Below are 24,810 nucleotides of genomic sequence, written 5' to 3'. Positions count from 1 at the left end.
ACTCAAACCCGAAGGGAAAAATAACCCTCCCCCGCCAAGGCAGGCCCTAGCAGGGTCCATACACTTATTTCGGTAACATTAGCAGCCGAATCACTCAGCATACCAGCCTAAAGATACATGATGTGAATTTGTGCCTTAAGAAAATTACAATGTTATGGACCAGCCAGCTGCTTATATACAGTTGAAACTGTGAATGCTAAATCCCTGAAGACCAAAGTTCTACTTTATTATTTAATATAGGATGCTTTTGCCAGTTATCTGGTGTCTGTTAGCTCCAAGCCTACCTTTTTATACACTGCACTGTAGGCTGGACCTAGGAATCATGTTTCCCAAACTCTCTTGCCAACTGGCTTTCAGTTAGGTTCCATGAATGGAAGGCACTGGCAAGAGATTGGAAGGCAGGACGTACAGAGAAGAAAACTCACTTGACTTGGCATCCCTCTAGCAGCAGTGCACAGCAATGTTCTTGACTTGCTGGGACCCATCAGAGGTACTAGCCGCAGCCTTGGCTGCCCTGCCCCATCTACCCTCAAGGCAATCTGAGCACCCACCTCTTCAGCTGTCCAAGCTCTACCATTGGGCATCAGGAATTAATCAGGCCTCAAGCATTAGCCCTGTAAGGATGTCTCCAAGATCCTAGATTCTGATAACACCACTTCTTCTCTTCTACTGTCTCTAACCTTAAAGATGGTAGTCATTTTCTTAAATTATTAATCTCTGCATTACATAAACATCCACTTCTTGCTCTTTCAACCTTCTGATATCCTGCACTATTTAAATTCCTTCTGTTTGAAATAACTTTACTCAACCCTGACTGATAACAATTATTAGAACAAAAAGTTTATTTTGTATACAAGAATTCCTTTTTCTGAAATCACAGTGTGAAGAATAGTTTCTTCAAATCTCAAGATTCTTGCTACAAGAAAGTAGTTACCAAAAAGCCACAAAAAGCAGTTCTGTAAAATAGTTATTATGATTGTTCAGTTATTTATATTTAAAGCCCTCATGACCCATAAAAAGACTATACCTAAAGTGCCATTCATAATTGACATAGCCCTAAATCTGCCTTCACTCTTCTTGAATTTATATCTATACAGGCCAACTGAAGCCAACACCTAGGAAACAACATTCTTAGGAATGTTCTGCCAATTATGCCAGTGGAGTTGGGTCTGGATTTAAGATGAGCTAATAAGTATTTTAAAATTTTTTAAATATGTATTTTAAAATAATTTAAAATTAAATATCTTTAAAACTTAGTATTTTTTTAATTTTTAATTTTATTTATTTTCTTTAATTTTTTGTCTGCATCAGGTCTTAGTTGTGGCACACAGCATCTTTGTTGAGGCATGCAGGATCTTTCATTGCATCATGCGGGCTTTCTCTCTCTAGTTGTGGTGCATGGGCTCCAGGGCGCATGGGCCCTGTAGTTTGCGGCACGCAGGCTCTCTCGTTGAGGCGCTCTCTCCATCGAACACACATCCCCTGCATTGGAAGGCTGATTCTTTATCACTGGACCACCAGGGAAGTCCCTAAACTTTAGTGTTTATAAACCAGCTCTACTGGGGACTGGAGGATGGTAATTACTCATACTAGAATAGGAGCCTTTGTTTTATGAAAAGCCCCACCTGAGGTTATCTTGAGATGTTTAGGTATATGAACATGTGTTTCTCGAAAATGGGATTATATCATTCTTTTCTCTAGAAACACCTATACCAAACTAATAGTTGTGGCTGCTTCTTGGGTAAAGGAATTGTTTAACTGTTGTCTTTTTATAATAAGTTCATATTATTTTTATTATAATGAAAATCATTTTAAAGTTCCTTCAGTGCAAATTTAAAAGACTTGCATTTAAAAGACTGGGATTGGGACTTCCCTGGTGGTTTCGGGTTCGATCATGGGTCAGGGAACTAAGATCCCACATGCCACGGGACAACTAAGCCTGCACGCCACAACTACTGAACTTGCGAGCCTCAACTAGAGCCTGCATGCCACAAACTACAGAGTCCACATGCTCTGGAACCTGCATGCCACAAGTACAGAGCACACGTGCCCTACAGCCTGCGCACCAAAAGTAGAGAAGAGAAAACCCGTACACCACAACTAGAGAGAAGCCTGCGTGCCACACCAAAGAGCTCGCACGCTGCAACAAATGATCCTGCATGCCTCAACGAAGATCCTGAGTGCCACAACTAAGACCTGACACAGCCAAAAATAAAATAAATAAGTAAATAATAACTAAATCCTTTTTAAAAATTCATCAAATGTTTAAAAAAAACAAAAAATAAAAGACTGGTATCGACATTCCCTTTTTAAGGAAAATGCCTAGTGTGTGCCTTTTCCATAAATAGCTATGAGGTGCATTGTACTAAAAGAAAAGTAATATTCCTGCCCCAGGGAATATAAATCTTATTGGCAAGATTCACAGACATCTTTACAATAAGTAGTTAATACATGATAGACTCCTAATACACATTTGTTTAATGAATACATGAATGTACCATCAAAAGTATTTTATTCAAACTCTCATTTCATAGAGGATTAGCCCTGTTCTGTCATTTCTCATACCTAGATCATATTTCATCACTTCTAAAACACACATTTCTCACTTTTCAACAATCCTGAAATCAGAATAGGACTTATTATAATTGTGATTTTTTAAGTATTGTTTTATAGACAATCTAAAGCATTTTCTCTTTTATACTATAAGATGGTATGTCTTACATTGACAGCATCTTGGATTGAATGAAATACAATACATATTATATTTTCTGTATTTTAGAAAATACATATGACAATTTAGGCATGTTTCCCCCAAAGTTCAACTGAGGAAAGTTCTCCTGTGGCCACTCCATTCAATGAACATTCAAGCCTCCAGTGATCAGATGAAATCCAAAACTACTGACTTATGAATGTTAAAACCAACAGCTGACAAGTAACAGCTTTATAAAAACTTGTCTGTTCATGAGGGTTTACTTCTCAAATTTTTCAAATTATGATTGAATGTTAAGCATGTATTTCCTGTTTTGAACTTAATGTTAAGGCATAAATGTATATAAAAATCATGTGCATTTCTAAGCATTTATGATATACTTAAAATATTTTCATAATTTAGTCTTTGAAATTAATCAAAGGTTTAAAAGGTCTAAGAAATATGAAAATGACTAATCTGTATAAGAACTCTGAGAAGACCAGAGGGCAGACAGTAGAAGCAAGAAGAAATACAATCCTGCAGCCTGTAGAACAAAAACCACATTCACAGAAAAATAGACAAGATGAAAAGGCAGAGGGCTATGGACCAGATGAAGGAACAAGATAAAACCCCAGAAAAACAACTGAATGAAGTGGAGATAGGCAACCTTCCAGAAAAAGAATTCAGAATAATGATAGTGAAGATGATCCAGGACCTCAGAAAAAGAATGGAGGCAAAGATCAAGAAGATGCAAGAAATGTTTAACAAAGACCTAGAAGAATTAAAGAACGAACACCTAGAAGAATTAAAGAACAAACAAACAGAGATGAACAATACAATAACTGAAATGAAAAATACACTAGAAGGAATCAATAGCAGAATAACTGAGGCAGAAGAATGGCTAAGTGACCTGGAAGACAGAATGGTGGAATTCACTGCCACAGAACAGAATAAAGAAAAAAGAATGAAAAGAAGTGAAGACAGCCTAAGAGACCTCTGGGACAACATTAAACACAACAACATTTGCATTATAGGGGTCCCAGAAGGAGAAGAGAGAGAGAAAGGACCCAAGAAAATACTTGAAAGAGATTATAGTCGAAAACTTCCCCGACATGGGAAAGGAAATAGCCACCCAAGTCCAGGAAGCACAGAGAGTCCCAGGCAGGATAAACCCAAGGAGAAACACGCCGAGACACACAGTAATCAAATTGACAAAAATTAAAGAGAAAGAAAAATTATTGAAAGCAACAAGGGAAAAATGACAAATAACATACAAGGGAACTCCCATAAGCTTAACAGCTGATTTCTCAGCAGAAACTCTACAAGCCAAAAGGGAGTGGCAGGACATATTTAAAGTGATGAAAGGGAAGAACCTACAACCAAGATTACTCTACCTGCAAGGATCTCATTCAGATTCGATGGAGAAATCGAAAGCTTTACAGACAAGCAAAAGCTAAGAGAATTCAGCACCACCAAATCAGCTCTACATCAAATGCTAAAGGAACGTCTCTAAGTGGGAAACACAAGAGAAGAAAAGGACCTACAAAAACAAACCCAAAACAATTAAGAAAATGGTAATAAGAACATGCATATCGATAATTACCTTAAACGTGAATAGATTAAATGTTCCAACCAAAAGACACAGGCTTGCTGAATGGATACAAAAACAAGACCAATATATATGCTGTCTACAAGAGACCCACTTCAGATCTAGGGACACATACAGACAGAAAGTGAGGGGATGGAAAAAGATAATCCATGCAAAGGGAAATCAAAAGAAAGCTGGAGTAGCAATATTCATATCAGATAAAATAGACTTTAAAATATAGAATGTTACAAGAGACAAGGAAGGACACTACATAATGATCAAGGGATCAATCTAAGAAGAAGAACATAGGAGCACCTCTATACATAAGGCAACTGCTAACAGCTATAAAAGAGGAAATCAACAGTAACACAATAATAGTGGGGGACTTTAACACCTCACTTACACCAATGGACAGATCATCCAAACAGAAAATTAATAAGGAAACACAAGCTTTAAATTACACAATAGACCAGATATATTTAATTGATAGTTATAGGACATTCCATCCAAAAAGAGCAGATTACAGTTTCTTCTCGAGTGTTCACAGAACATTCTCCAGGATAGATCACATCTTGGGCCACAAATCAAGCCTTGGTAAATTTAAGAAAATTGAAATCATATCAAGCATCTTTTCTGACCACAACGCTATGAGATTAGAAATGAATTACAGGGGAAAAAACGTAAAAAACACAAACACATGGAGGCTAAACAATACGTTACTAAATAACCAAGAGATCACTGAAGAAATCAAAGAGGAAATCATAAAATACCTAGAGACAAATGACAATGAAAACACGACGACCCAAAACCTATGGGATGCAGCAAAAGCAGTTCTAAGAGGGAAGTTTATAACTATACAAGCCTACCTAAAGAAACAAGAAAAATCTCAAGTAAACAATCTAACCTTACACCTAAAGAAACTAGAGAAAGAAAAACAAACAAAACCCAAAGTTAGCAGAAGGAAAGAAATCATAAAGATCAGAGCAGAAATAAATGAAATAGAAACAAAGAAAACAATAGCAAAGATCAATAAAACTAAAAGTTGGTTCTTTGAGAAGATAAACAAAATTGATAAGCCATTAGCCAGACTCATCAAGAAAAAGAGGGAGAGGACTCAAATCAATAAAATCAGAAATGAAAAAGGAGAAGTTACAACAGACACTGCAGAAATACGAAGCATCCTAAGAGACTACTACAAGCAACTTTATGCCAATAAAATGGACAACCTGGAAGAAATGGACAAATTTTTAGAAAGGTATAACCTTCCAAGACTGAACCAGGAAGAAACAGAAAATATGAACAGACCAATCACAAGTAATGAAATTGAAACTGTGATGAAAAATCTTCCAACAAACAAAAGTCCAGGACCAGATGGCTTCACAGGTGAATTCTATCAAACATTTAGAGAAGAGCTAACACCCATCTTTCTCAAACTCTTCCAAAAAGTTGCAGAGGAAGGAACACTCCCAAACTCATTCTGTGAGGCCACCATCACCCTAATACCAAAACCAGACAAAGATACTACAAAAAAAGAAAATTACAGACCAATATCACTGATGAATATAGATGCAAAAATCCTCAACAAAATACTAGCAAACAGAGTCCAACAACACATTAAAAGAAGCGTACACCATGATCAAGTGGGATTTATCCCAGGGATGCAAGGATTCTTCAATATACACAAATCAATCAATGTGATACACCGTATTAACAAACTGAAGAATAAAAACCGTATGACCATCTCAATAGATGCAGAAAAAGCTTTTGACAAAATTCAACACCCATTTCTGATAAAAACTCTCCAGAAAGTGGGCGGAGAGGGAACCTACCTCAACATAATAAGGGCCATATATGACAAACCCACAGCAAACATCATTCTCAATGGTGAAAAACTGAAAGCATTTCCTCTAAGATCAGGAACAAGACAAGGATGTCCACTCTCGCCACTATTTTTCAACATAGTTCTGGAAGGCTTAGCCATTGCAATCAGAGAAGAAAAAGAAATAGAAGGAATACAAATTGGAAAAGAAGAAGTAAATGGTAATGGTATATACCATTCTGTAAAGAATCCAGGTTCACAATCCCCCTTCCCATTCTTCCAGGCCTCTGAAACTAGAATTATTGGCCCATGCACTAAGAAGGCCACTACCCAGATGGCCACCATCAGAACCACAATCTTCAAGATCCCAGTGTGTTGAGCTCTGCAAGATACCTAAAAGAAACCAAATAAATTATTTTCAATACAATGAGCATATGTTGATTGCACAAAGCATACCATCGGCCCTCAGGAGTTTCAGGGATGTGCAAAGCGGGGATATTCACTGAATTTGGGTAACATGATCTGGGCCAGGGCAGAGGGTTTGATTTCGGTGGACCCTGGGCCAAGATGTAGACTTTCTTAGCAGTTCAAGGTTAAACCTCTGACACTATAGAAAATGTCAAGGTCGATATCTAAAATAAGAATGCAGTTTTTCCTAGTCCACAGACACTAACCTGAACTGTTAACTGAAACTAAATGCCCATTTTCACGGTGTTTTTAACTTGCCAGCTGGATCATGAGGAGCAATTTTTTTTAATGAATTGGAATAATCAGTGTCAGAATGCATCACACATCATAAAGATATGTATTGTTTGATGAAACTTTTGCTTTGGGAATATAGATATACGTAGAGAAAGAGAAATGTGTGTACTGAATCATAGTGTAAAATGCATTTATCACTGAAGTCACAGTCAGAAAAGTTTAAAAGACACTGGCTTTTCTAAATCCAGTATTTAGGAAGAATCTACTCTGCCGTTTATGCTGAGCCTTCAAGGTGGGGTCAAAAAGAGAAGAACTCTTATGTTACTCCCACAAGATGACGCACAAAAAGAAAGTTTAAACCAGCTGTGGGGAGATACTACAGTGTTACTGAGCATGACCAAATCATTTCTTTCTACAAACGTATCTACCCAACAAAAATGGTGCCGAAGCAGTGGTGGCCAGCCACTGGAGAGACGTGGCTGTGGTGAGTGCCACGGTCTTTTTATAGGGGTGAAGAATGTTCTAAGTCCACTTGGTCACAAGGACAGGCTTCTGTAAGGGAAAATGAGATTCTATGAGGGAGGATTGCTCTTGGATCACAAGACCCATGACCTTTGATTGATTCTGAAATCTTCTATAAGAAATCTAAAATGCCAACCACCCTGTATGAGGGATAAATGTATGACCCAAGACTTTCTTAAGGGGACCTAGAGCACACAACCTCTCTGGACACCTTTTAGATCAGTAAGATTCCTTCCAGCCCAAATGTTCCATGTTTCTCTGCCTTTTGCACTCAAGGAAAAGGAAATGATTTACCCATGAAGTTGGAACACACTTCCCTTTCACCATCCCTCAAGTGCTATTTTCTCTGTGAGTTTTTAAGTCTTGTTCTAAAGTGGTTTCTCATTTTTATTAAAGGGGTGTAACAATGCCCAGCACTGTCTTTCTTTGATGGATTGTACGTACTGGGAAGGGCTCACCAATTGGCTAGAGGTAAAAGGAGGCTGGTTTAAAAAAAAAAAAGTTATTTTTAAAAACTGCAGGGAAATGGGGTTTTCTTTTTGTTTTTCCAAATTACTGGTATTTCTGAGGCTAAGCTAAAATGCATATGGTGCTGACCTCAAGCTCCCGTATACAATACATTTTTTTGCCTTCTGCTTCTCATACCACTAATTAATACTTGCACTAAATCTAATGATTATGAAGATGGTAACAATACCCAGATGGTCATAAAACTGCATTTAGTTTTTTAATTGCTCTGTTCAGCCTTTGTAATGATATGATGCAATATGCTGGAAAGTAATCTCTTTCCTATTATGCATAAGGTCAAATGGGATAATGGACATCCAAGGGAATTGAGAAGATGATGCCAATCTCTTCATCTCTGGGTAGCATTTTTGACAGATGACAGTTCAAGCATTGCTTAGATCCAGAACCGTGCCTCCCTGAAATTCATCAGTGGCCCAGTTCTCACCCACTACAGAATATGTCCATTATTCAGGATGTTGTCTCTTACCCTGCTTCCTTCCCCACCCCAATAAGATATCCAAACATTCTGTCAGTCTGGTTTCTTTTGTGAGGCAGAGCAACCCCTGGAATTTGCTGGTGTTAATAATGAGATGGGATTGCAGAGCCGTTCTAAGTGCCTGTCATGCACTGCCATCTGCATCGAGCCTTCCTTCCCGAAACTATTGTCAGATTTCCATTTCCCAAGCCCGACCTGCCGCCTTGCCCTATTACACTGTCTCCTCTACTTTTAGCTACAGCAAGAGCTCAATTGCGCATGATCACTTCCTACGAGCTCCTGTGGTCTTTAAAGCCTTCCTTCTGGCTTCATACAGCTGTGTTGGAACTCAGCCAACAGAGGTGCGAGTGCTGCCTGAGCACCCCCGTGAGTATTCATACACTCAGGCATGGAGCACTTTTTACACTTGACTCTGTGCTGTGTACCAGGGACCCGGATCCAGCTGACCTGGCCCTCACCAAGTTTACAGCCTCCATTGCCAGGGGAATTTCTCAGGGCAAGACCAAGAAACAAGCCCACGCATTTTCTCTCTGGACATCACTCCTCAACTCTCTGTAACTTCTAAGCCCTTTTTCTAACTGGGCAAGCCATCCCTTACCCTAACACAAAGCTGAGGTTGACTCAAGAGCTTGGACGTTCAGTGAAGAAATGTCCCAGTGAACACTAACTAGGAACACTCAGTGAAGATTAAAAAGAAAACCCAGAAAGAAAGGAAAATTTTAAAGTACAAATTAAAGATTTAGTTAAAGAAAGATTATTAATTAGAGCACTGCTTTTCAAACATTTTGACTGTGACCTAAAGTAAGAAATAGATTTTATACCCTAATGAAGTATACAGACAAAAGTGTTCATAAAACAATACTTACCTTTATTATGCACAAGGTACTCTGGTATTTTATACTCTAACTTGTTAAGTTCTATTGTACTTCTTTCCATATTTTTTCATTCTACGAAAAAAGTTACATAATAACCCACTGAACTGATTTCATGACTCAATAATGGATTACTATCAGTTTGAAAAATCTGAGATTATAAGCTTCTGGATAGCTAATCCAAACTGATCTGTACTCTCTCCAGAGTTCATCCAGTACAAACTGCAGTGGACTCTGGTGCCAGTAAAGTACTCAGTCAAGTGTCTGGCTGTCCCACCACATCCATTCTCTACTTCTTCCTGGCCATATGACAGCTCAGCTAGAGGCCACACTTCCCAGCTTCCCTTGCAGTAAGGTAAGACCACATGACTAAATTTCACCAATGAAAGGTGAGTGGAAATGATTGTGTGATTCTGCACTACTTGGTTAAAAGAAAATCCCTTACCCTGGACTTCTGCCTTTTGCCCTTCCTTTCTAGAACCTGGAGTGACAACACCGTGACTTGGAGTGTGCAGAGGAGGTTAATGACTTAGGGCGGGCGGGGGTCAGCAAACCACTGTCCATGGAGCAAGTGTGGCCCACAACCTGTTTGGATAATAAAGTTTTACTTGAGCAGTTGCAACAGACACCATAGGTGCCTGCTCTAGAGGGTACAGAGCCTGGGTCCCTGGGTGAGTTCCTGGAGCAGAGCCTTCCCATCTTCCTGAACTGTTCTATAAGAGAAAAGTTAGTTTCTGTCTTGTTTGGTCTCAGCATTTTGGAGTCTCTTCGTTACGGCAGTTTATCCTTGCCTTGTCCAGTGCACCCTCCCGATCCTGTCTGCCTCCAAGCTGCACACCTCTCCCAGGACAGAACTGTCACTGTCCTCTCAATGCCTCCAGCACCACACTTAGTCCCTTTGTTTATGGATCTGTCTCCACATTAGACTGTTATGCTCCTCAAAAAGAAAGACTCTGGAGATTCACTTTTGTGTCCTTAGCAAAATCCCTGTCACACAGTCGTTTCCCACACATTTGGGTCCCTGGGACTCAGGAGTGAAGGAAGTTTCCCATCTAGGTCCCAAAGACTTCAGATCACCGTCCATGTTTCTGTGGCCTCTTCCCATCCCTCATCCTTATTAACATCAACCTTATTCTCTCCTTTATTCTATTGCTGATAAATTTAGCTTAAGAACTGTCACGAGCTAGTTGATGAGACTGTTCTAAATCTTGGGTAAGTTCAGACTTTCTTGGCATGGGTCCTAAACTGGCACTGGTTAGCTTCTGGTTAGTGCCACTGTATAACCCATAGCTTCCCTGTATACTGTCTTTTCCTTTGGTCATGGAAAATTAATTTTCTCATGACATTCAGAAGTCTGTGAGTCTTTCTAATCACCCACAAAGTTCCATCCTGAAGAAAACATTCAGGTCTCAAGTTGTCTAAAGAGTTGAACAGATAAACCTACTGTGAGACTCATGCATAGCCAATCTACTACAGACTCAATTTACCACTTCTCACAACTTGCCTTGGATTTTGTTGGACACCTTCCCATTTTAGTGGTACATAAGGGAGTGACCTAACCAAATCACACAGAAAATGTTCACTAAGCACCAATGGGAACTTAGTGCTAGATAATAAAAGGGTAACAGGCTTCTCTAAGTTTTGCCAATTAAACAAAAAGTTTTTTTGCTTGGGGACCCAAAATTTACAAGTATATAATCTTCTAAGGAGGATAAATTAATATTTTGACTTACAGCATTCGAGACTGACTGGTATCGATCAAAGCTGATGAGTACAATGTTATACACAGATGTACACAAAAGATAGTCAATAGTGAGCCAAAATGCACAGATGTTATCTTCAAACTTCCAGTTGAACAGCCTGTGAGGGATGTACAAAGGAATGGAGATCACACCTGTACAGGGAAAAAATGAGGGTAAAGAAAAATAGCACATATCAATGAATACGAAGAGACATAGGAACACAACACAATGAACTATCTGAACTGACCAAAAAGAGCTTGATTATAATTTAGAAATTCATGGTATTTCATCAACAAACTCAGGACTGATCTCCTACACATTCTTTAAATACCATTTTTAAAATAGCTGTCACAAACATCGTACCTTCAATGGCTTCTTATTACTTTCCACATTAAGTTCAGGTCCCAACATGTATTTCCAGGCATATACAGCGCACATCATCTTTGTGTTCATGATCCAACCCAAACAGGATGGGCCACCCTTCCCCCAAACACATCTCGCATTGTCACATCTCTTTGCCTTTGCCAACAACATTCTTTCTTCCTAGAATATCCTCCTCTCTTCTACGGAGAAGTCTATTTAATTCCTTCTAATTCTTCACTTAGTTTAAAAAGTGACATCGTCCTTGTCATCTCTCCTGGAACTTCCTGGGTAGAAGTGACCCCTCTGTCACCTGCTCTCTCATGTACAAATATATCCTACTTTATATCGTTGTCATATGTTAACTTGTTTCTCCTGAGGACTGGGACTGTGTGGGAAGTCGGTCTTTGTATTTTTCACAACATCCAGAGTTGACCAATGGCTCACACATTTAACTCAAGGAAATTAATAACAGCTAATAGGTATTGTGCAATTACCACATGCCGGACATTGTGCTATGTGTATTACATATATCATCTCATTTAACTTTCATAGAAATTTTGTGAGGTAGGCACCATGCTGAGTTAGCAGATAAGGAATCTGAAGTTCAAAAAGGAGACATAATTAGCCCAAGTAAGGGAAAAATTGGATTTGAAACCAAGCAATGTGATTTCATAACCCCTGACTTTAACTGCTATCCTTCACTGAATGAACAAATACCTGAGTGATTCAACTCAGCACAGAAACTGCTTCATTGTGGAAAATGACTGAACTGGGTTCCTTTTCCTTTAGCCTTATAGGGGTTTTCAGTTGTACTGACATTTCAGACAGGTGGTCTACTCACTAAGAAAATAATCTATTAAGTGGAAGCTCGGTTGAAATCTTATTTTGTTGGATATCTTCATATTTTATGAAGGCACTTGGCAGGAATTCCCACTTTCCATATGAGAACCAAGTTAGCCTATCATGAAGAACAATAGTAAAGATAAAAGAAAAGGAAAGGGAAGATTGAAGGAAACCCTGCATTCTCCCAAAACAAGATGACATGAGCACCCCAATGTTCATTGCAGCACTGTTTACAATAGTCAGGTCATGGAAGCAATCTAAATGCCCATTGACAGACGAATGGATAAAGAAGATGTGGTACATATATACAATGGAATATTACTCAGCCATAAAAAGGAATGAAATTGGGTCATTTTTAGAGATGTGGATGCACCTAGAGACTGTCATACAAAGTGAAGTAAATCAGAAAGAGAAAAACAAATATCGTATATTAATGCATATATGTGAAATCTAGAAAAATGGTACAGATGAACTGGTTTGCAAGGCAGAAATAGAGACACAGATGTAGAGAACAAACATATGGACACCAAGGGGGGAAAGTGGGGTGGGGGTGCTGGTGGTGGGATGAATTGGGAGATTGGGATTGACATATATACACTAATATGTATAAAATAGATAACCAATAAGAACCTGCTGTATAAAAAATAAATAAATAAAATAAAATTTTTTAAAATGTATATTTTAAAGATAATTATCATTGTAAAAAAAAAAAAAGACATGACACCATGAAACTCTTAGAAGAGAACATAGGCAAAACATTCTCTGACATAAATCATACCAATCGTTTTCCTTAGGTCAGTCTCCCAAGGCAATAGAAATAAAAGCAAAAATGAACAAACGGAACCTAATCAAACTTATGAGCTGCTGTACAGCAATGAAACCATACACAAAATGAAAAGACAACCTACAGACTGGGAGAAGATATTTGCAAATGATGCGACCGACAAGGGCTCAATTTCCAAAATATACAAACAGCTCATACAACTCAATAACAAAAAAAACACAACCCAATCAAAAATGGACAGAAGACCTAAATAGACATTTCTCCAAAGAAGACATAGAGATGGCCAACAGGTACATGAAAGGATGCTCAACATTGCTAATTATTAGAGAAATGCAAATCAAAACAACAATGAGGTACTACCTCACACCAGTCAGAATGACCATCATTAAAAAGTCTACAAATAACAAATACTGGAGAGGGTGTGGAGAAAAGAGAACCCTCTTACACTGTTGGTGGGAATGTAAATTGGTACAGCCACTATGGAAAACAGTATGGAGGTTCCTCAAAAAACTAAAAATAGAGTTGCCATATGATCCTGCAAACCCAATCCTGGGCATATATCCAGACAAAACTATAATTCGAAAAGATACATGCACCCAATACTCATTGAAGCACTATTTACAATAGGCAAGCGAGGGAAACAACCTTAAAAAAAAAAAAAAAGATGACATGAGGATATAAAGGTGTTGTTTTAGAACCAGTGTAAGGAAATGCAGAACTTAGTCTCCTGTACCTAGATTTACATACAAATATGAGAGACAAGACACCATTGAGAAGAAGAGTTGTATGGTCAGTTCTTACCTGTAGTTCAAATTGTCTGCTTGTTTTATATTTTAACTGTATGTGTATGTATGTATATGTGTGTGTGTATATATATCTTTTAGGATGCTAAACATTTCTGGCATATTTTATTTTTTTAATTGAAGTATAGTTGATTTACAGTATTGTGTTAGTTTCAGGTGTACACCATAGTGATTCAGTGTTTTTGAAGATTATACTCCATTATAGGTTATTACAAGATAATGGGTGTAATTCTCTGATCTTCCTATGGTACCTTCCATCTCAAAGGGGTGTGTGTGTGTGTGTGTGTGTGTGTGTGTGTGTGTGTGTGTGTGTGTGCACCCGTGATATCTCAGGATCACCTGAGATAAATCGAAGTATCTTCAAAACAGAGAAATTTATTATATTTTGGCCCAGAGTTGTGGCTTCCAGTGTTCCCGACAGGAGCATTTTCCACATACACACTCATTTCCTCCCCTGGATGAGAAAGAAGAGTGGGATGCCACCAATCATTTGCATTACAGATGCCATTGTCTATTTATTGATAATGTTTTTCTCAAACTTTCTGAATTAGATAAAAGAGAAAGCTGTGTTCAAATCCTCTGGAGCTGCTTGAAATAGCAGTTAATTGAAAACAGGCTCAAGTCTATTCCTTTTGTTTTAATGAAACCCTGCTGTCACCTTGAGTTCTTTGGGATGGTTTAGTACAAGCGTCATGCTCAGTTCCTCTGTCTTGTTGAGTGGTTTTGCGGCTCCTTCCAAAGGAGTTTCAGAACCTGAAACTGAACCTGAAACCATGAACCTGAAATACATCTGTGATATACCCACTCCTAGGTGTTTCCATAACTTCCACTCTGGAGTCATGCTTCTGGGTCAAATAGACTTGATAAGAAAAACTAATAGCCAGGTCCTTGAAAAGAGCAATAAGCCTTTGGCATGACCAACTGTGGGGGTGGGGAGGCAGGGGAGTGAGGGAAAACGAACTATATTAAAAGAAGATGGTGAAGCAAATAAAAAGGAAGTGAAGGAACCAGGGGGAGGAGAGAAGAAACCCTCTGCTACACCCTCCACCCCTAGCTCACTCTGCTCCACCCTATCTGGCGTCAAATACACCGTACACACACCCTCAGATTCTTGCATGGGTTTCCTGGGCATGAACCACTCTTCCCTCAGAGGCTCCTTTTGTTTACTCCAATGCATCTTCCTCAGCGAGCCCTACCCCTGAGGTTTACATTGCAACCTCTACCTCTAACACATTTCCTCCCTGCTATTATGTTTTTCTCAGTAGCAATGATCAACCTCGAAAATGCTATGTAGTTTTATTTACTTATTTATACTGTTTACTTTCCTCTCCCCGCCCCTGCTCCCAGGAAAAATACAAGCACCACGAGGGTAAGGATTTTTGTCTGTATTTTCACTGATATATCCCCAACACCTAAATGGGTGCCTGGTTCAAAATAAATCAGTATGGGATGAATGAATAGATGAGGATGGGAAAGCCCAGTTTGCATAAAAATTGTCACCAGTCCGGTATCTCCCCTTCTTTCTGAAGCCAGTTAAGAAGCTGCATCTTCCATGAGAAAATGATAATCGAAAGGTCAGGGGAGGGACTTCCCTGGTGGTCCAGTGGTTAAGACTCCATGCTTCCACTGCAGGGGGCGAGGGTTTGATCCCTGGTGGGGGAACTAAAAATCCCACATGCCATGCCAAGTGGCACAGTCTAAAAAAAAACAGGTGGGGGGAGCTAAAAGCCCCAATGAATTCTTTGGGCCAGCAGAGGAGTGTGTAGATAACAGTGATTGTATAGAGGGTATTATGGACTAAATGTTTGTGTCCCCCCACCAAAAGTCATATGTTGAAACCCAAACCCCCAGGGTGATAGGACCTATAAGGAAGTAATTAAAGTTAAATTAGGTTGTAAGGGTAGAGCCCTAATCCAATAGGATTAGTGTCCTTATAAGAAGAAACACCAGAGAGCTCACTTGCTAGCTCTGTCTCCAGGCCATATGAGGGTGAAGCAAGAAGGCAGCCATCTACAACCCAGGGAGAGAGCCCTCACCAGGAACCAAATCAGCTGGCACCTAAATCTGGGATTTCCCAGTCTCCAGAGCTGTGAGAAAGTAAATTGCTGTTAAGTCACCCAGACTGTGATTATTTTGTTGGGGCAGCCCAAGCTGACTAACACAGAGGGAAAGAGAAGAGTCCTGAACCAAGGCATGAAGGTACAGGCATACTTCATTCTATTGTGCTTCACTTTATTGCACTTCATGGATATTGCATATGTTACAAATTGAAGGTTCATGGCAACCCTGCATCGAGCAAAGTCTATCGGCACTATTCTTTCCAACAGCATTTGCTTACTTTGTGTCTCTGTGTCACATTTTGCTAATTCTCGCAATATTTTTAATTTTTTATTATTATATTTGTTATGGTGATCTTTGATGTTACTATTTTAATTGTTTTGGAGCTCCACGAACTGTGCCCATGTAAGACGGTGAACTTAATAAATGTCATGTACGTTCTGACTACTCCACCACCCTACCATTTCCCAGTCTCTATCCTCTCCTCAGGTTTCACTATTCCCTGAGACACAACAATATTGAAATTAAGCCAATTAATAACCCTAAAATGACCTCTAAGTATTCAAGTGAAAGGAAGAGTCAATGGATGCGGCAACTGTCACTGTTCTCTTATTTTAAGAAATTGCCACCAGGCACCCCAACCTTCAGCAGCCACCACCCTGATCAGTCAGTATCCGTCACCATCGAGGCAAGACCTTCCATGAGCAAAAAGAGTATGATCCAATGAAGGCTCAGATGCTCGTTAGCATTTTCTAACAATAGAGTATTTTTTAATTAAGGTATGTACATTTTTTTTTAGACATAATGCTTTTGCACACTTAATAGACTACACCTATACCTTTTATATGCACTGGGAAACCAACGAATTCATGTGACTCTTATTTTGATATTTGTTTTATTGCAGTGGTCTGGAACTGAACCCACAGTACCTCTGAGGTATGCTTGTACTAAAGATAAACTTTGCCATCCTGAAAATGTGGTTCAGACTCTGTCATCAGCAACCAGCTTTTGCCCTTAAAGATCCTGTCTGGATCATCCATCACATGCTTATGTAGGCCATACATGCCCACACAAATGTAGATGTGGAAAAGGTACCCACAGATGGAAACATCAGTTATGTGATACCAATTTTATAGATATCAATTAAGATATAAATAGTATATTTTTCTGGAATAGTGTATAGATGACATATATCAGCGTAGCTAGTACTGGAATTTTTCCTCAATAAGTCTTTGCTTTTCTACTAAATTCAGCCTGGGAAGCTTCTCAGGTGCCACAAATTTAAATTCTCAACAGGAGGGCTGTTCGGAAACCTGTGAAAAGAGGACATTCAGCCAGAAAGCCCACCATACCGAGCACATGTGACGTGCTCATCTGCACTGGCATCGCCACATGGTTCTGGAGCTCTGGGTCTCATGACCCCAAATATTAAGAATTGCTATCTTGTAGCTACAGAAAATCTCTCACAAGTTCTGCCCTGGTCCACTGCTACCACCATGAGGTCCTACAGGCTCAGAGCTGAAAGGTACACTTTCGACCATGGCAAAGGAGAAAGAAGAGCGTTGACACAAAACTCAAATCTTGTTACAAAATGCTCTCAGAGACTGCTAAGTCTTGTGCTGTCATGGTGAATATTGTGTTAGAAAGTGGACCTCTGGATGAAGCTGGCAGGGGGCAGGGGAAATATGAAGGGTGAGACCGGCAGATTAAGAGATTCTGGCCTGTGTCCAATCGCTCTCATCTGGAGCAAAGCCATTTCTTTTCCCATCCACCTGCTGATGGAGGGAGGCCACCAGGACTGCTGAATCATCACATCTGCAGGGACATTTCTCAAAGACAAACCACATCTTTACGTTGTGGTGCTCAAGCCCACGATGGTGGGGCTGCCATGATGCTGACATTGGGCCTTACACAGAGGCACTCTCTTCTTGTCTAGAACCATCTTCATTCGAAAGTTTCAGGCCTCAGGCTGTCTCAGTTGGATATAGTTTTACCCCATCCCTCCTGACCACCAGGTATTCAGGGCCTAACTCCCTTTGGGGTAGTCAAAATACATTTTCCACTTTAAGCACTGAGTGTCACCTAAAAGTTGTACAGTTCTGTGAAGAAGGAGGAGAGGGATACATATATTTATAATAGAATATTCTCTGTTCACATAAATACACTTGTGTATTTATCTGTGTTTATGTGAGCATAGAGAATGATGTGGAGGGATCTACATCAAGTTGTTAATGTTGGTTACCTGGAGGGGCAGAACTGAGGAGAGAAATGGGGAGATTGTTGCATTTTTTAATACTTCTATATTGGCTACCCACTTTTTTCTGTGACCCTATAATTTCTATACCAGGATTCCTAAGTCAATCTCTCCAACTAGAAGTTTCCTCCAAAACTTTTATCATTGCAATATCAGAAGCAGAAGCTGCTTTCACAAATGCTCCCTAATTCTGTGAATAGTGTCATACTCTTGCCCCCAGAACTCAGTCTTCAACACATCTTCCTCTTTCTCCTGCCTGACCCCACCTTGCAGCTCTGCTCCCGAACTTCTTTTCCACCCTCACCCTCACTCAGAGCCCACTGCTGATTTCTGCCAAGGTCACTGCAGGATTCTCTCTGAAATGAAGCTACCCTCTGCTCCAGCTTCTTCCACCGGCTACATCTCTTCTGATGCCTCTGAGGTAAAGCTTCAACCCATTCAATCATTCACTTAAATCTCACATTGCCTGCTGAATAAACTCCAATCCAGACTCACACTAGTAGTCAAGGGCCTTCACTATATAGATTCCAACTACTCCAACTTCACCCTCAGCTGTTCTCATACAGCCCATTTGCACACTAGCCAGCCTGGAGCTCACACTTAGGAAGGTATACACGATGATTTTCTACCAGCATATCGTTGCTGATTTTTGGAATACTCTTTCCTCTCCATCTCTGCCTATGGAAATTCTACCCACCCTTTAAAGTTCATTTCAGAGGCCACTACCCACTAACCAAATGTGCTTTCTCCCTCCTCTGAGTCCCCGCAGCACTGGGTGGGTCTTCATGGGTTCTCATATCAACCTGTCCTGTTATAGTCATTTCTGAACTTCTCTTATCTACTCTACTGTATTGAAACCTTATTAAAGAAAGAGATTAACCTAGTCTTCTCGATATCTCCTCATTATCTAACTGTACTTGGTCCCTAACAGTACTTACATGGTAGGTACTCTACTAACATTTGTGTACTTGGTTTGAGTTGACATTTATCTTGAGAGATCAAGAGTGAAAAGACTAACATTTGTTGAGCAATCACTGTGTTCCAGGCAATAAACTAAGTATTTTTTGAGTTTTGTTTCGTTTTAACGTAAATGCAAGCGTTTATATAGCTGTACACAATAACAGATTAAATTATACTAGAAGCTCCTATAAAACCATATCATCAGTTGACACTTCTGCATATTCACTCATTATGATAAGCATTGTTAAAAAATGATCATCAGGCAGTAAGAAATTATATAGTGCATGTTTTCAAAGAAAGATTACTTTGATTTCAATCATCTCTTACAATTATTAACACTGTGGTTCCATATTATATGCAAGGGAGTTTAGTGTTGGGTGTACTTTACAACATTCTATGCCATATTATAAAATAATATTATTAACTATACTATGTAATTGACCTGAACATCCTATTTTCTGATTGTGCCGATTACCAGCATATACATTATTTCCTATTACTCCAACACTGTGATATTAAAGAAACTATGCTTACTTAAAAAGGAATACTTATAAACCTAAACATATGAGGAAAATAGGTCCAAAAACAAATAACTCATAGACTAAAGCAATACTGGACTTATTTTTATTCCATAAAAAGAAACAGTTTTCAGATGAAAATTCCCCTACAAACCTGATTTACATATATATAACATGCCCATACAGTGCCGTATAGCCTCCCCTGAGTTTCAATCCTTAAACTTTTTGTTTTTAATAATAAAAATAAAATAATGAAATAATTATTGAAATAATAATAATAAAAGCTTATTTTAAGGTTTCAGAAATGAATTATAACTGAAAAAGATTATCTTAAATAAAGATATGTAACTTACCAACAAAGAAGTCAGAAATGGCCAAGTTAAGGAAAAAGTAATTACTTCGATGTCTAAGGTTTTTGTCCACCACAAAAGCTAAAATGACCACAGCATTTCCTACCATTATAGCAAAAGCTAGTAAGCTCATTAAAAATGCTAAAGCAATGCTAGTTTCTGATGGTAAATCAGTTGTGTCATTAGTAGCTGGCATCACATCAAATGATGAAGAAACGTAATACAGCAAACTAAGCTGGAAAGACAATTCTGACAAGTGTGTTTTCTAATCGAATACCTAAAATATATAGTCTCCTACTCATAACAACAGTTTTTAAAATCTAATGCTGATTTCATAGTACTTCCTGATTCTTGATAAAGCAAACTTGTGTTAACAGTTTCCCTTTAACTGACACTGAGAAAGTATTTCCAAAAGACAGTGAAATGTTTTATCTTAAACATTTTGATGTGACTCATCCATCTCCCATTAATAGAGCAATATTATATAATATATATAAAATATAATTGATACACTATATAGGTAAGGAATTGGGCTCAAATGAGAAGATACAGATCCAGTTAAATATTCCCGTCTGACCAAGTTAGAATATCAGGGGCTGAATTCACCATCCCATCTGAAACAATGAAAAAACTGTACAAAATATATGAAACCATAGTTTCTGAGGCATGGACATTAGGCAATGAAGGACAGTGATCCCCGAGAAGGGGAGAAAATGAGGTGAGCCCAGCAGTTGCCCCAGCTCACTGTCTTGAGAGAGTTTCCAGGGCACAGAGCAGAGAGGGGCATCCAGGGGGAGCCCAGTAGATTCCCTGAGATGAGGAGGTAGAGCTGAGAGTCAGGCAGTACCAGACAGAACTCTGTACTTCAGAGCTGCAAAGGGCCCTCCTCAAGTATTTACCAGGGTACTGACCAGCACAGAATGTGGGGAAATGTTCTCAGACAGGAAGAAGAACCACTCAAAAAGATTAGAAGGAACAATACCCAGGGGTCACAAGGGGCCGGTTACAGACTTTGTTCCCACCAGCCAGACTGACAAAACTCAATTCACAGGGCATTGGGTAATATATTCAGAAAGGTCTTGCCTCAGTAGTCAGAAATAGGTAGGCCTATACTGAATACTGCTTGGATCCTGCCTCACAAATCTTAAAAGCAAGATCTGAAAGGACCAAACCAGTTCCAAGTAACTTAACGGCAGCTCTGAACACAGCTCAAGAATATTTATAGAACATAAAAATATCCAGTCCCCAGCAAGGTAAAATTTATAATGTCTGGAATCCAATTAAGAATTATCAGGCAAGCGAAGAAGCAGGCAAATAAGACCCATAATGCAGAGAAAAGTCGATCAGTTGAAACCACCCCTAACTGGCATAGATATTAGAATTAATAGATAAGGACATTAAAGCAGTTATTATAGCTGTACTCCATATTTTTAAACAGATATATAAAGAAATAAAAGTATTTTTAAAAGACCCAAATCAAACTTCTAGAAATGAAAATTGAAATGTCTGAACTAAAAATACATTACAAAGGATTAATGACAAATCAGAAATTGCAGAAGAAAAGATTAGTGAATTTGATCATATAACAAAGTAAACTACCCAAAATAAAAAACAGAGATAAAGGAGAATTTTTTTTCAATTTAACAGAGCTTCAGGAGAGGGATAAATTGGAAGATTGGGATTGACATACACACTACTATATATAAAACAGATAACTAATAAGGACCTACTGTATAGCACAGGGAACTCTACTCAGTACTCTGTAACAGCCTATATGGGAAAAGAATCTAAAAAAGAGTAGATATATGTATATGTATAATTGATTCACTTTGCTGTACACCTGAAACTAACACAACATTGTAAATCAACTATACTCCAATAAAAATTAAAAAATAAATAAAGGAGATGCTGCACCCATCAAAAATTTAACAGAGCTTCACTAAACTGTAGGACAACTTCAAGTGACCTAATATATGCCTACAGAAGTCCCTGCAGGAAAGTAGAGAGCAGGGAACAGAAGAAAAACATTGCAGAAATAATGGGCAAAAGCTTTCAAAATTTGATGAAAACTATAAACCAAGAAGTTCAATGAACCTCAAACACAATAAACATGATGAAAACTGCACAAAGCACATCAAATCAAACTGTTCAAAACCAGTGTTTAAAAAAAAATCTTAAGAGCAGCCAGAGGAGGGAAAATTACATACAAAATAAAAAAGATATGGATGACAGCAGATTTCTCATCAGAAACAATGTAAGCAAGAAGATATTAGTCCAACATCTTTCAAGGGCTGAAAGAAAAAAAAATGTCAACCTAGAATTCTGTACCTAATAAAAATAACTTTCAAAAACAAAGGCGAAATAAAGAATTTTTCAGATGTATAAGAGCTGAAAGGATTCATCATCAACAAACTAGCACTACAAGAAATGTGAAAGGAAGTTCTTCAGGCAGAAGGAAAATGAACCCAAATGGGCATAGGAATCTATACAAAGGAATGAAGAACAACAGAAATGGAGGTTTTCTTGCTTGTCTCTCCTAGTAGAAATAAGTCGCTAGGGCTAAGGCTGAATTTTGTTTCATTCTGTTTTATTACTTTTTGTTTAAGTATGATATACACAACAAAAGTACATAAATCAGGACTTCCCTGGTGGTCCAGTGGCTAAGACTCCACCTTCCAATGGAGGGGGTGCAGGTTCGATCCCTGGCTGGGGAACTAAGATCCCACATGCTGCGCAGTGTGGCCAAAATTTAAAAAACAAACAGAAGTACATAAATCATAAGTGTATAAAGTACACAAGTCATAGATGTATAACTGATTAATTTTTTACAAATTGAGCATACCCATGTAACCACCACCCAAATCAAGAAACACTCAACCCTCATGGGTAAGACTATCCTGACATCTATAATCATAAATTAACTGTGCCTATTTTTGTATTTTATAAATGAAATTATACATTCAAAATTTACATTAGAATTGGGAGATTGGGATTCACATATATACCCTAATATGTATAAAATGGATAACTAATAAGAACCTGCTGTGTAAAAAAATAAAATTCAAAAAAAAATTACATTAAAATACCTCACATATATTCTATATGTCATGATTAAATTATAAAGAAATTTATATATTCTACTCCACTATAATTTATTAAAGTGAAGAATAAAAGGAATCGGTTACATTTCCCCTTTCTTTACAATTTCACTGGAAGGGAAAAAACTATTCTTTCTAACTTGGTAACCATAACCTGAGCCTAGAGCTTCCTTATTGGACAATTCTACTTCATATGTACTCTTTAGGTATCCACTTCAAAAACCAAGAATAGTATCTGGGTAATAAAAAGGTAAATACCTCTGAGTTCAGAACTTACATGTCTTTCATATATACATAGTTTCCCAAAGGAGAAAGACTCTGATGAAGCAAGTGGCAAGCTATCTCTCCCCACTCCATCCCATTCTCCTTATACCAGACTTGATAGAAACTTAGAGTAAATTTAGCCTTCCTAGCTACATCTCTTCAGATCAAGGTCCTCAGTTCACTGCCCATGCAGGCAACAGTAAGTAAAATAGTATCACATTCAGTTGACTTATTTTATTTATCACTTTCAAAGTAGTAGGTTAACAGAAAATTGGAATGGTTAACTAACACACCTGCTTAAGAAGATCGGCATGACAAAGAAGCGAAGCGCTGGTTTACAAATCTCCAGCATTGTGTTTTGCAATGTAAGGTGAGGGGAACTAAAAATAGGTTTCTGTTAGATAGATGATTACACTTTTGTGGTGGAATTAAGGAGAAAGGGTTTACGCTTTACAGGAATTTACATATGTCTTCCTTACTTCACCAAAATTTTCTTTCTCAGTAGTGGTTAGTCCCTAAAACTAGAGCTACCATTAAGAATCCCAAAGTCTGGTAATATTCCAAAAAAAAAAGGCAGTATGTATATTAATTTGAACCTAAATACAAAAATTCCAAAGAGATAGTGGGATGAATTATCTATTCCCTGCACCTTGCCAAGCTGGGACTAATTATGCAAATGTTTGTTGCCTCTTGAAAGGGTTAATCCCATTTCTCTGTATTGGACCGAAGGGAAAATCGTGGAATATCTCATCTCTTTTTACGATTTATTTTATTGAAATATAGTTGATTTACAGTGTTGTGTTAGTTTCTTCTGTACAGCAAAGTGACTCAATTATATATATATATATTATATATATAATATATAGATATTCTTTTTCATATCCTTTTCCATTATGGTTTGTCATAGGGTATTGAATATCGTTCCCTATGCCATACAGTAGGACCTTGTTGTTTAGGAGTATCTCATCTTGTACCAGCCATATAAACCAGCCCAGTGACTTAACCAGAGGGACCTACATTAAGGAGAAATGTTTGGATTAAAGTAGTGATAAATGGAAGAAAGTTGAAATTGTTGCTGAGGGGAGGGTAGCTAATAAATGTGTGTTAAAAAGGGAACATCTAATAAATTCTGGTGCCTTAAGAGAAGCATAGAGCATGAGAATATTATTCTCTCTTAGCTTTGACTCAGATGCCCTTTAGGTGAAGGACTCGTTTATCAAAATCTCCTCTTTTGAATAACCAAGAAGTAGAATAGCCAACCCAGTGAACATATATATACTTCTGAGAGTGGTCTGTGTCCTCATAATGGATGAACAGGTGGAAGGTCTGACTGTAATCACATGGAACAATACTAAGGTGGCTATGTCTTTTGGTTCCCATTTCATAGGATAGAGCTATTACTGAAGACCTGAGTTAGGAAGAAAACCATGAGAATATATATCCAGTTGAATCCAAACAACACTGATTAATAATAATCTAGGTGAACAGTTGCATGGCCATTTATTTTGGTGGTGAAGGTTTAAGGAAGGTACTGGAGTATGACAGTAGAAGTTCATCTTCTACATGTTCCATCTGTCA

At 38.4% G+C, this 24,810-nt stretch overlaps 1 protein-coding gene across 1 annotated transcript in view; it reads right to left on the bottom strand.

The window, feature by feature from the left end:
- Positions 1-20,066, bottom strand: part of HRH4 (histamine receptor H4) — a 34,914-nt gene extending 14,848 nt beyond the window's left edge. Inside the window, exons 1-3 of the mRNA XM_068562444.1 lie at positions 19,874-20,066; positions 10,929-11,089; positions 6,294-6,489 (exon numbers count right to left, since the gene is read on the bottom strand). Coding sequence (XP_068418545.1) covers positions 6,294-6,489; positions 10,929-11,089; positions 19,874-20,066 — 550 coding nt within the window. The remainder of the gene's footprint in view (positions 1-6,293; positions 6,490-10,928; positions 11,090-19,873) is intronic.
- Between the last annotated feature and the right edge of the window lie 4,744 nt (positions 20,067-24,810).

Source organism: Eschrichtius robustus, chromosome 14 (genome assembly GCF_028021215.1).
Source record: "Eschrichtius robustus isolate mEscRob2 chromosome 14, mEscRob2.pri, whole genome shotgun sequence".
NCBI lineage: Eukaryota > Metazoa > Chordata > Mammalia > Artiodactyla > Eschrichtiidae > Eschrichtius > Eschrichtius robustus.
This window is presented reverse-complemented; position numbering and strand designations above follow the sequence as displayed.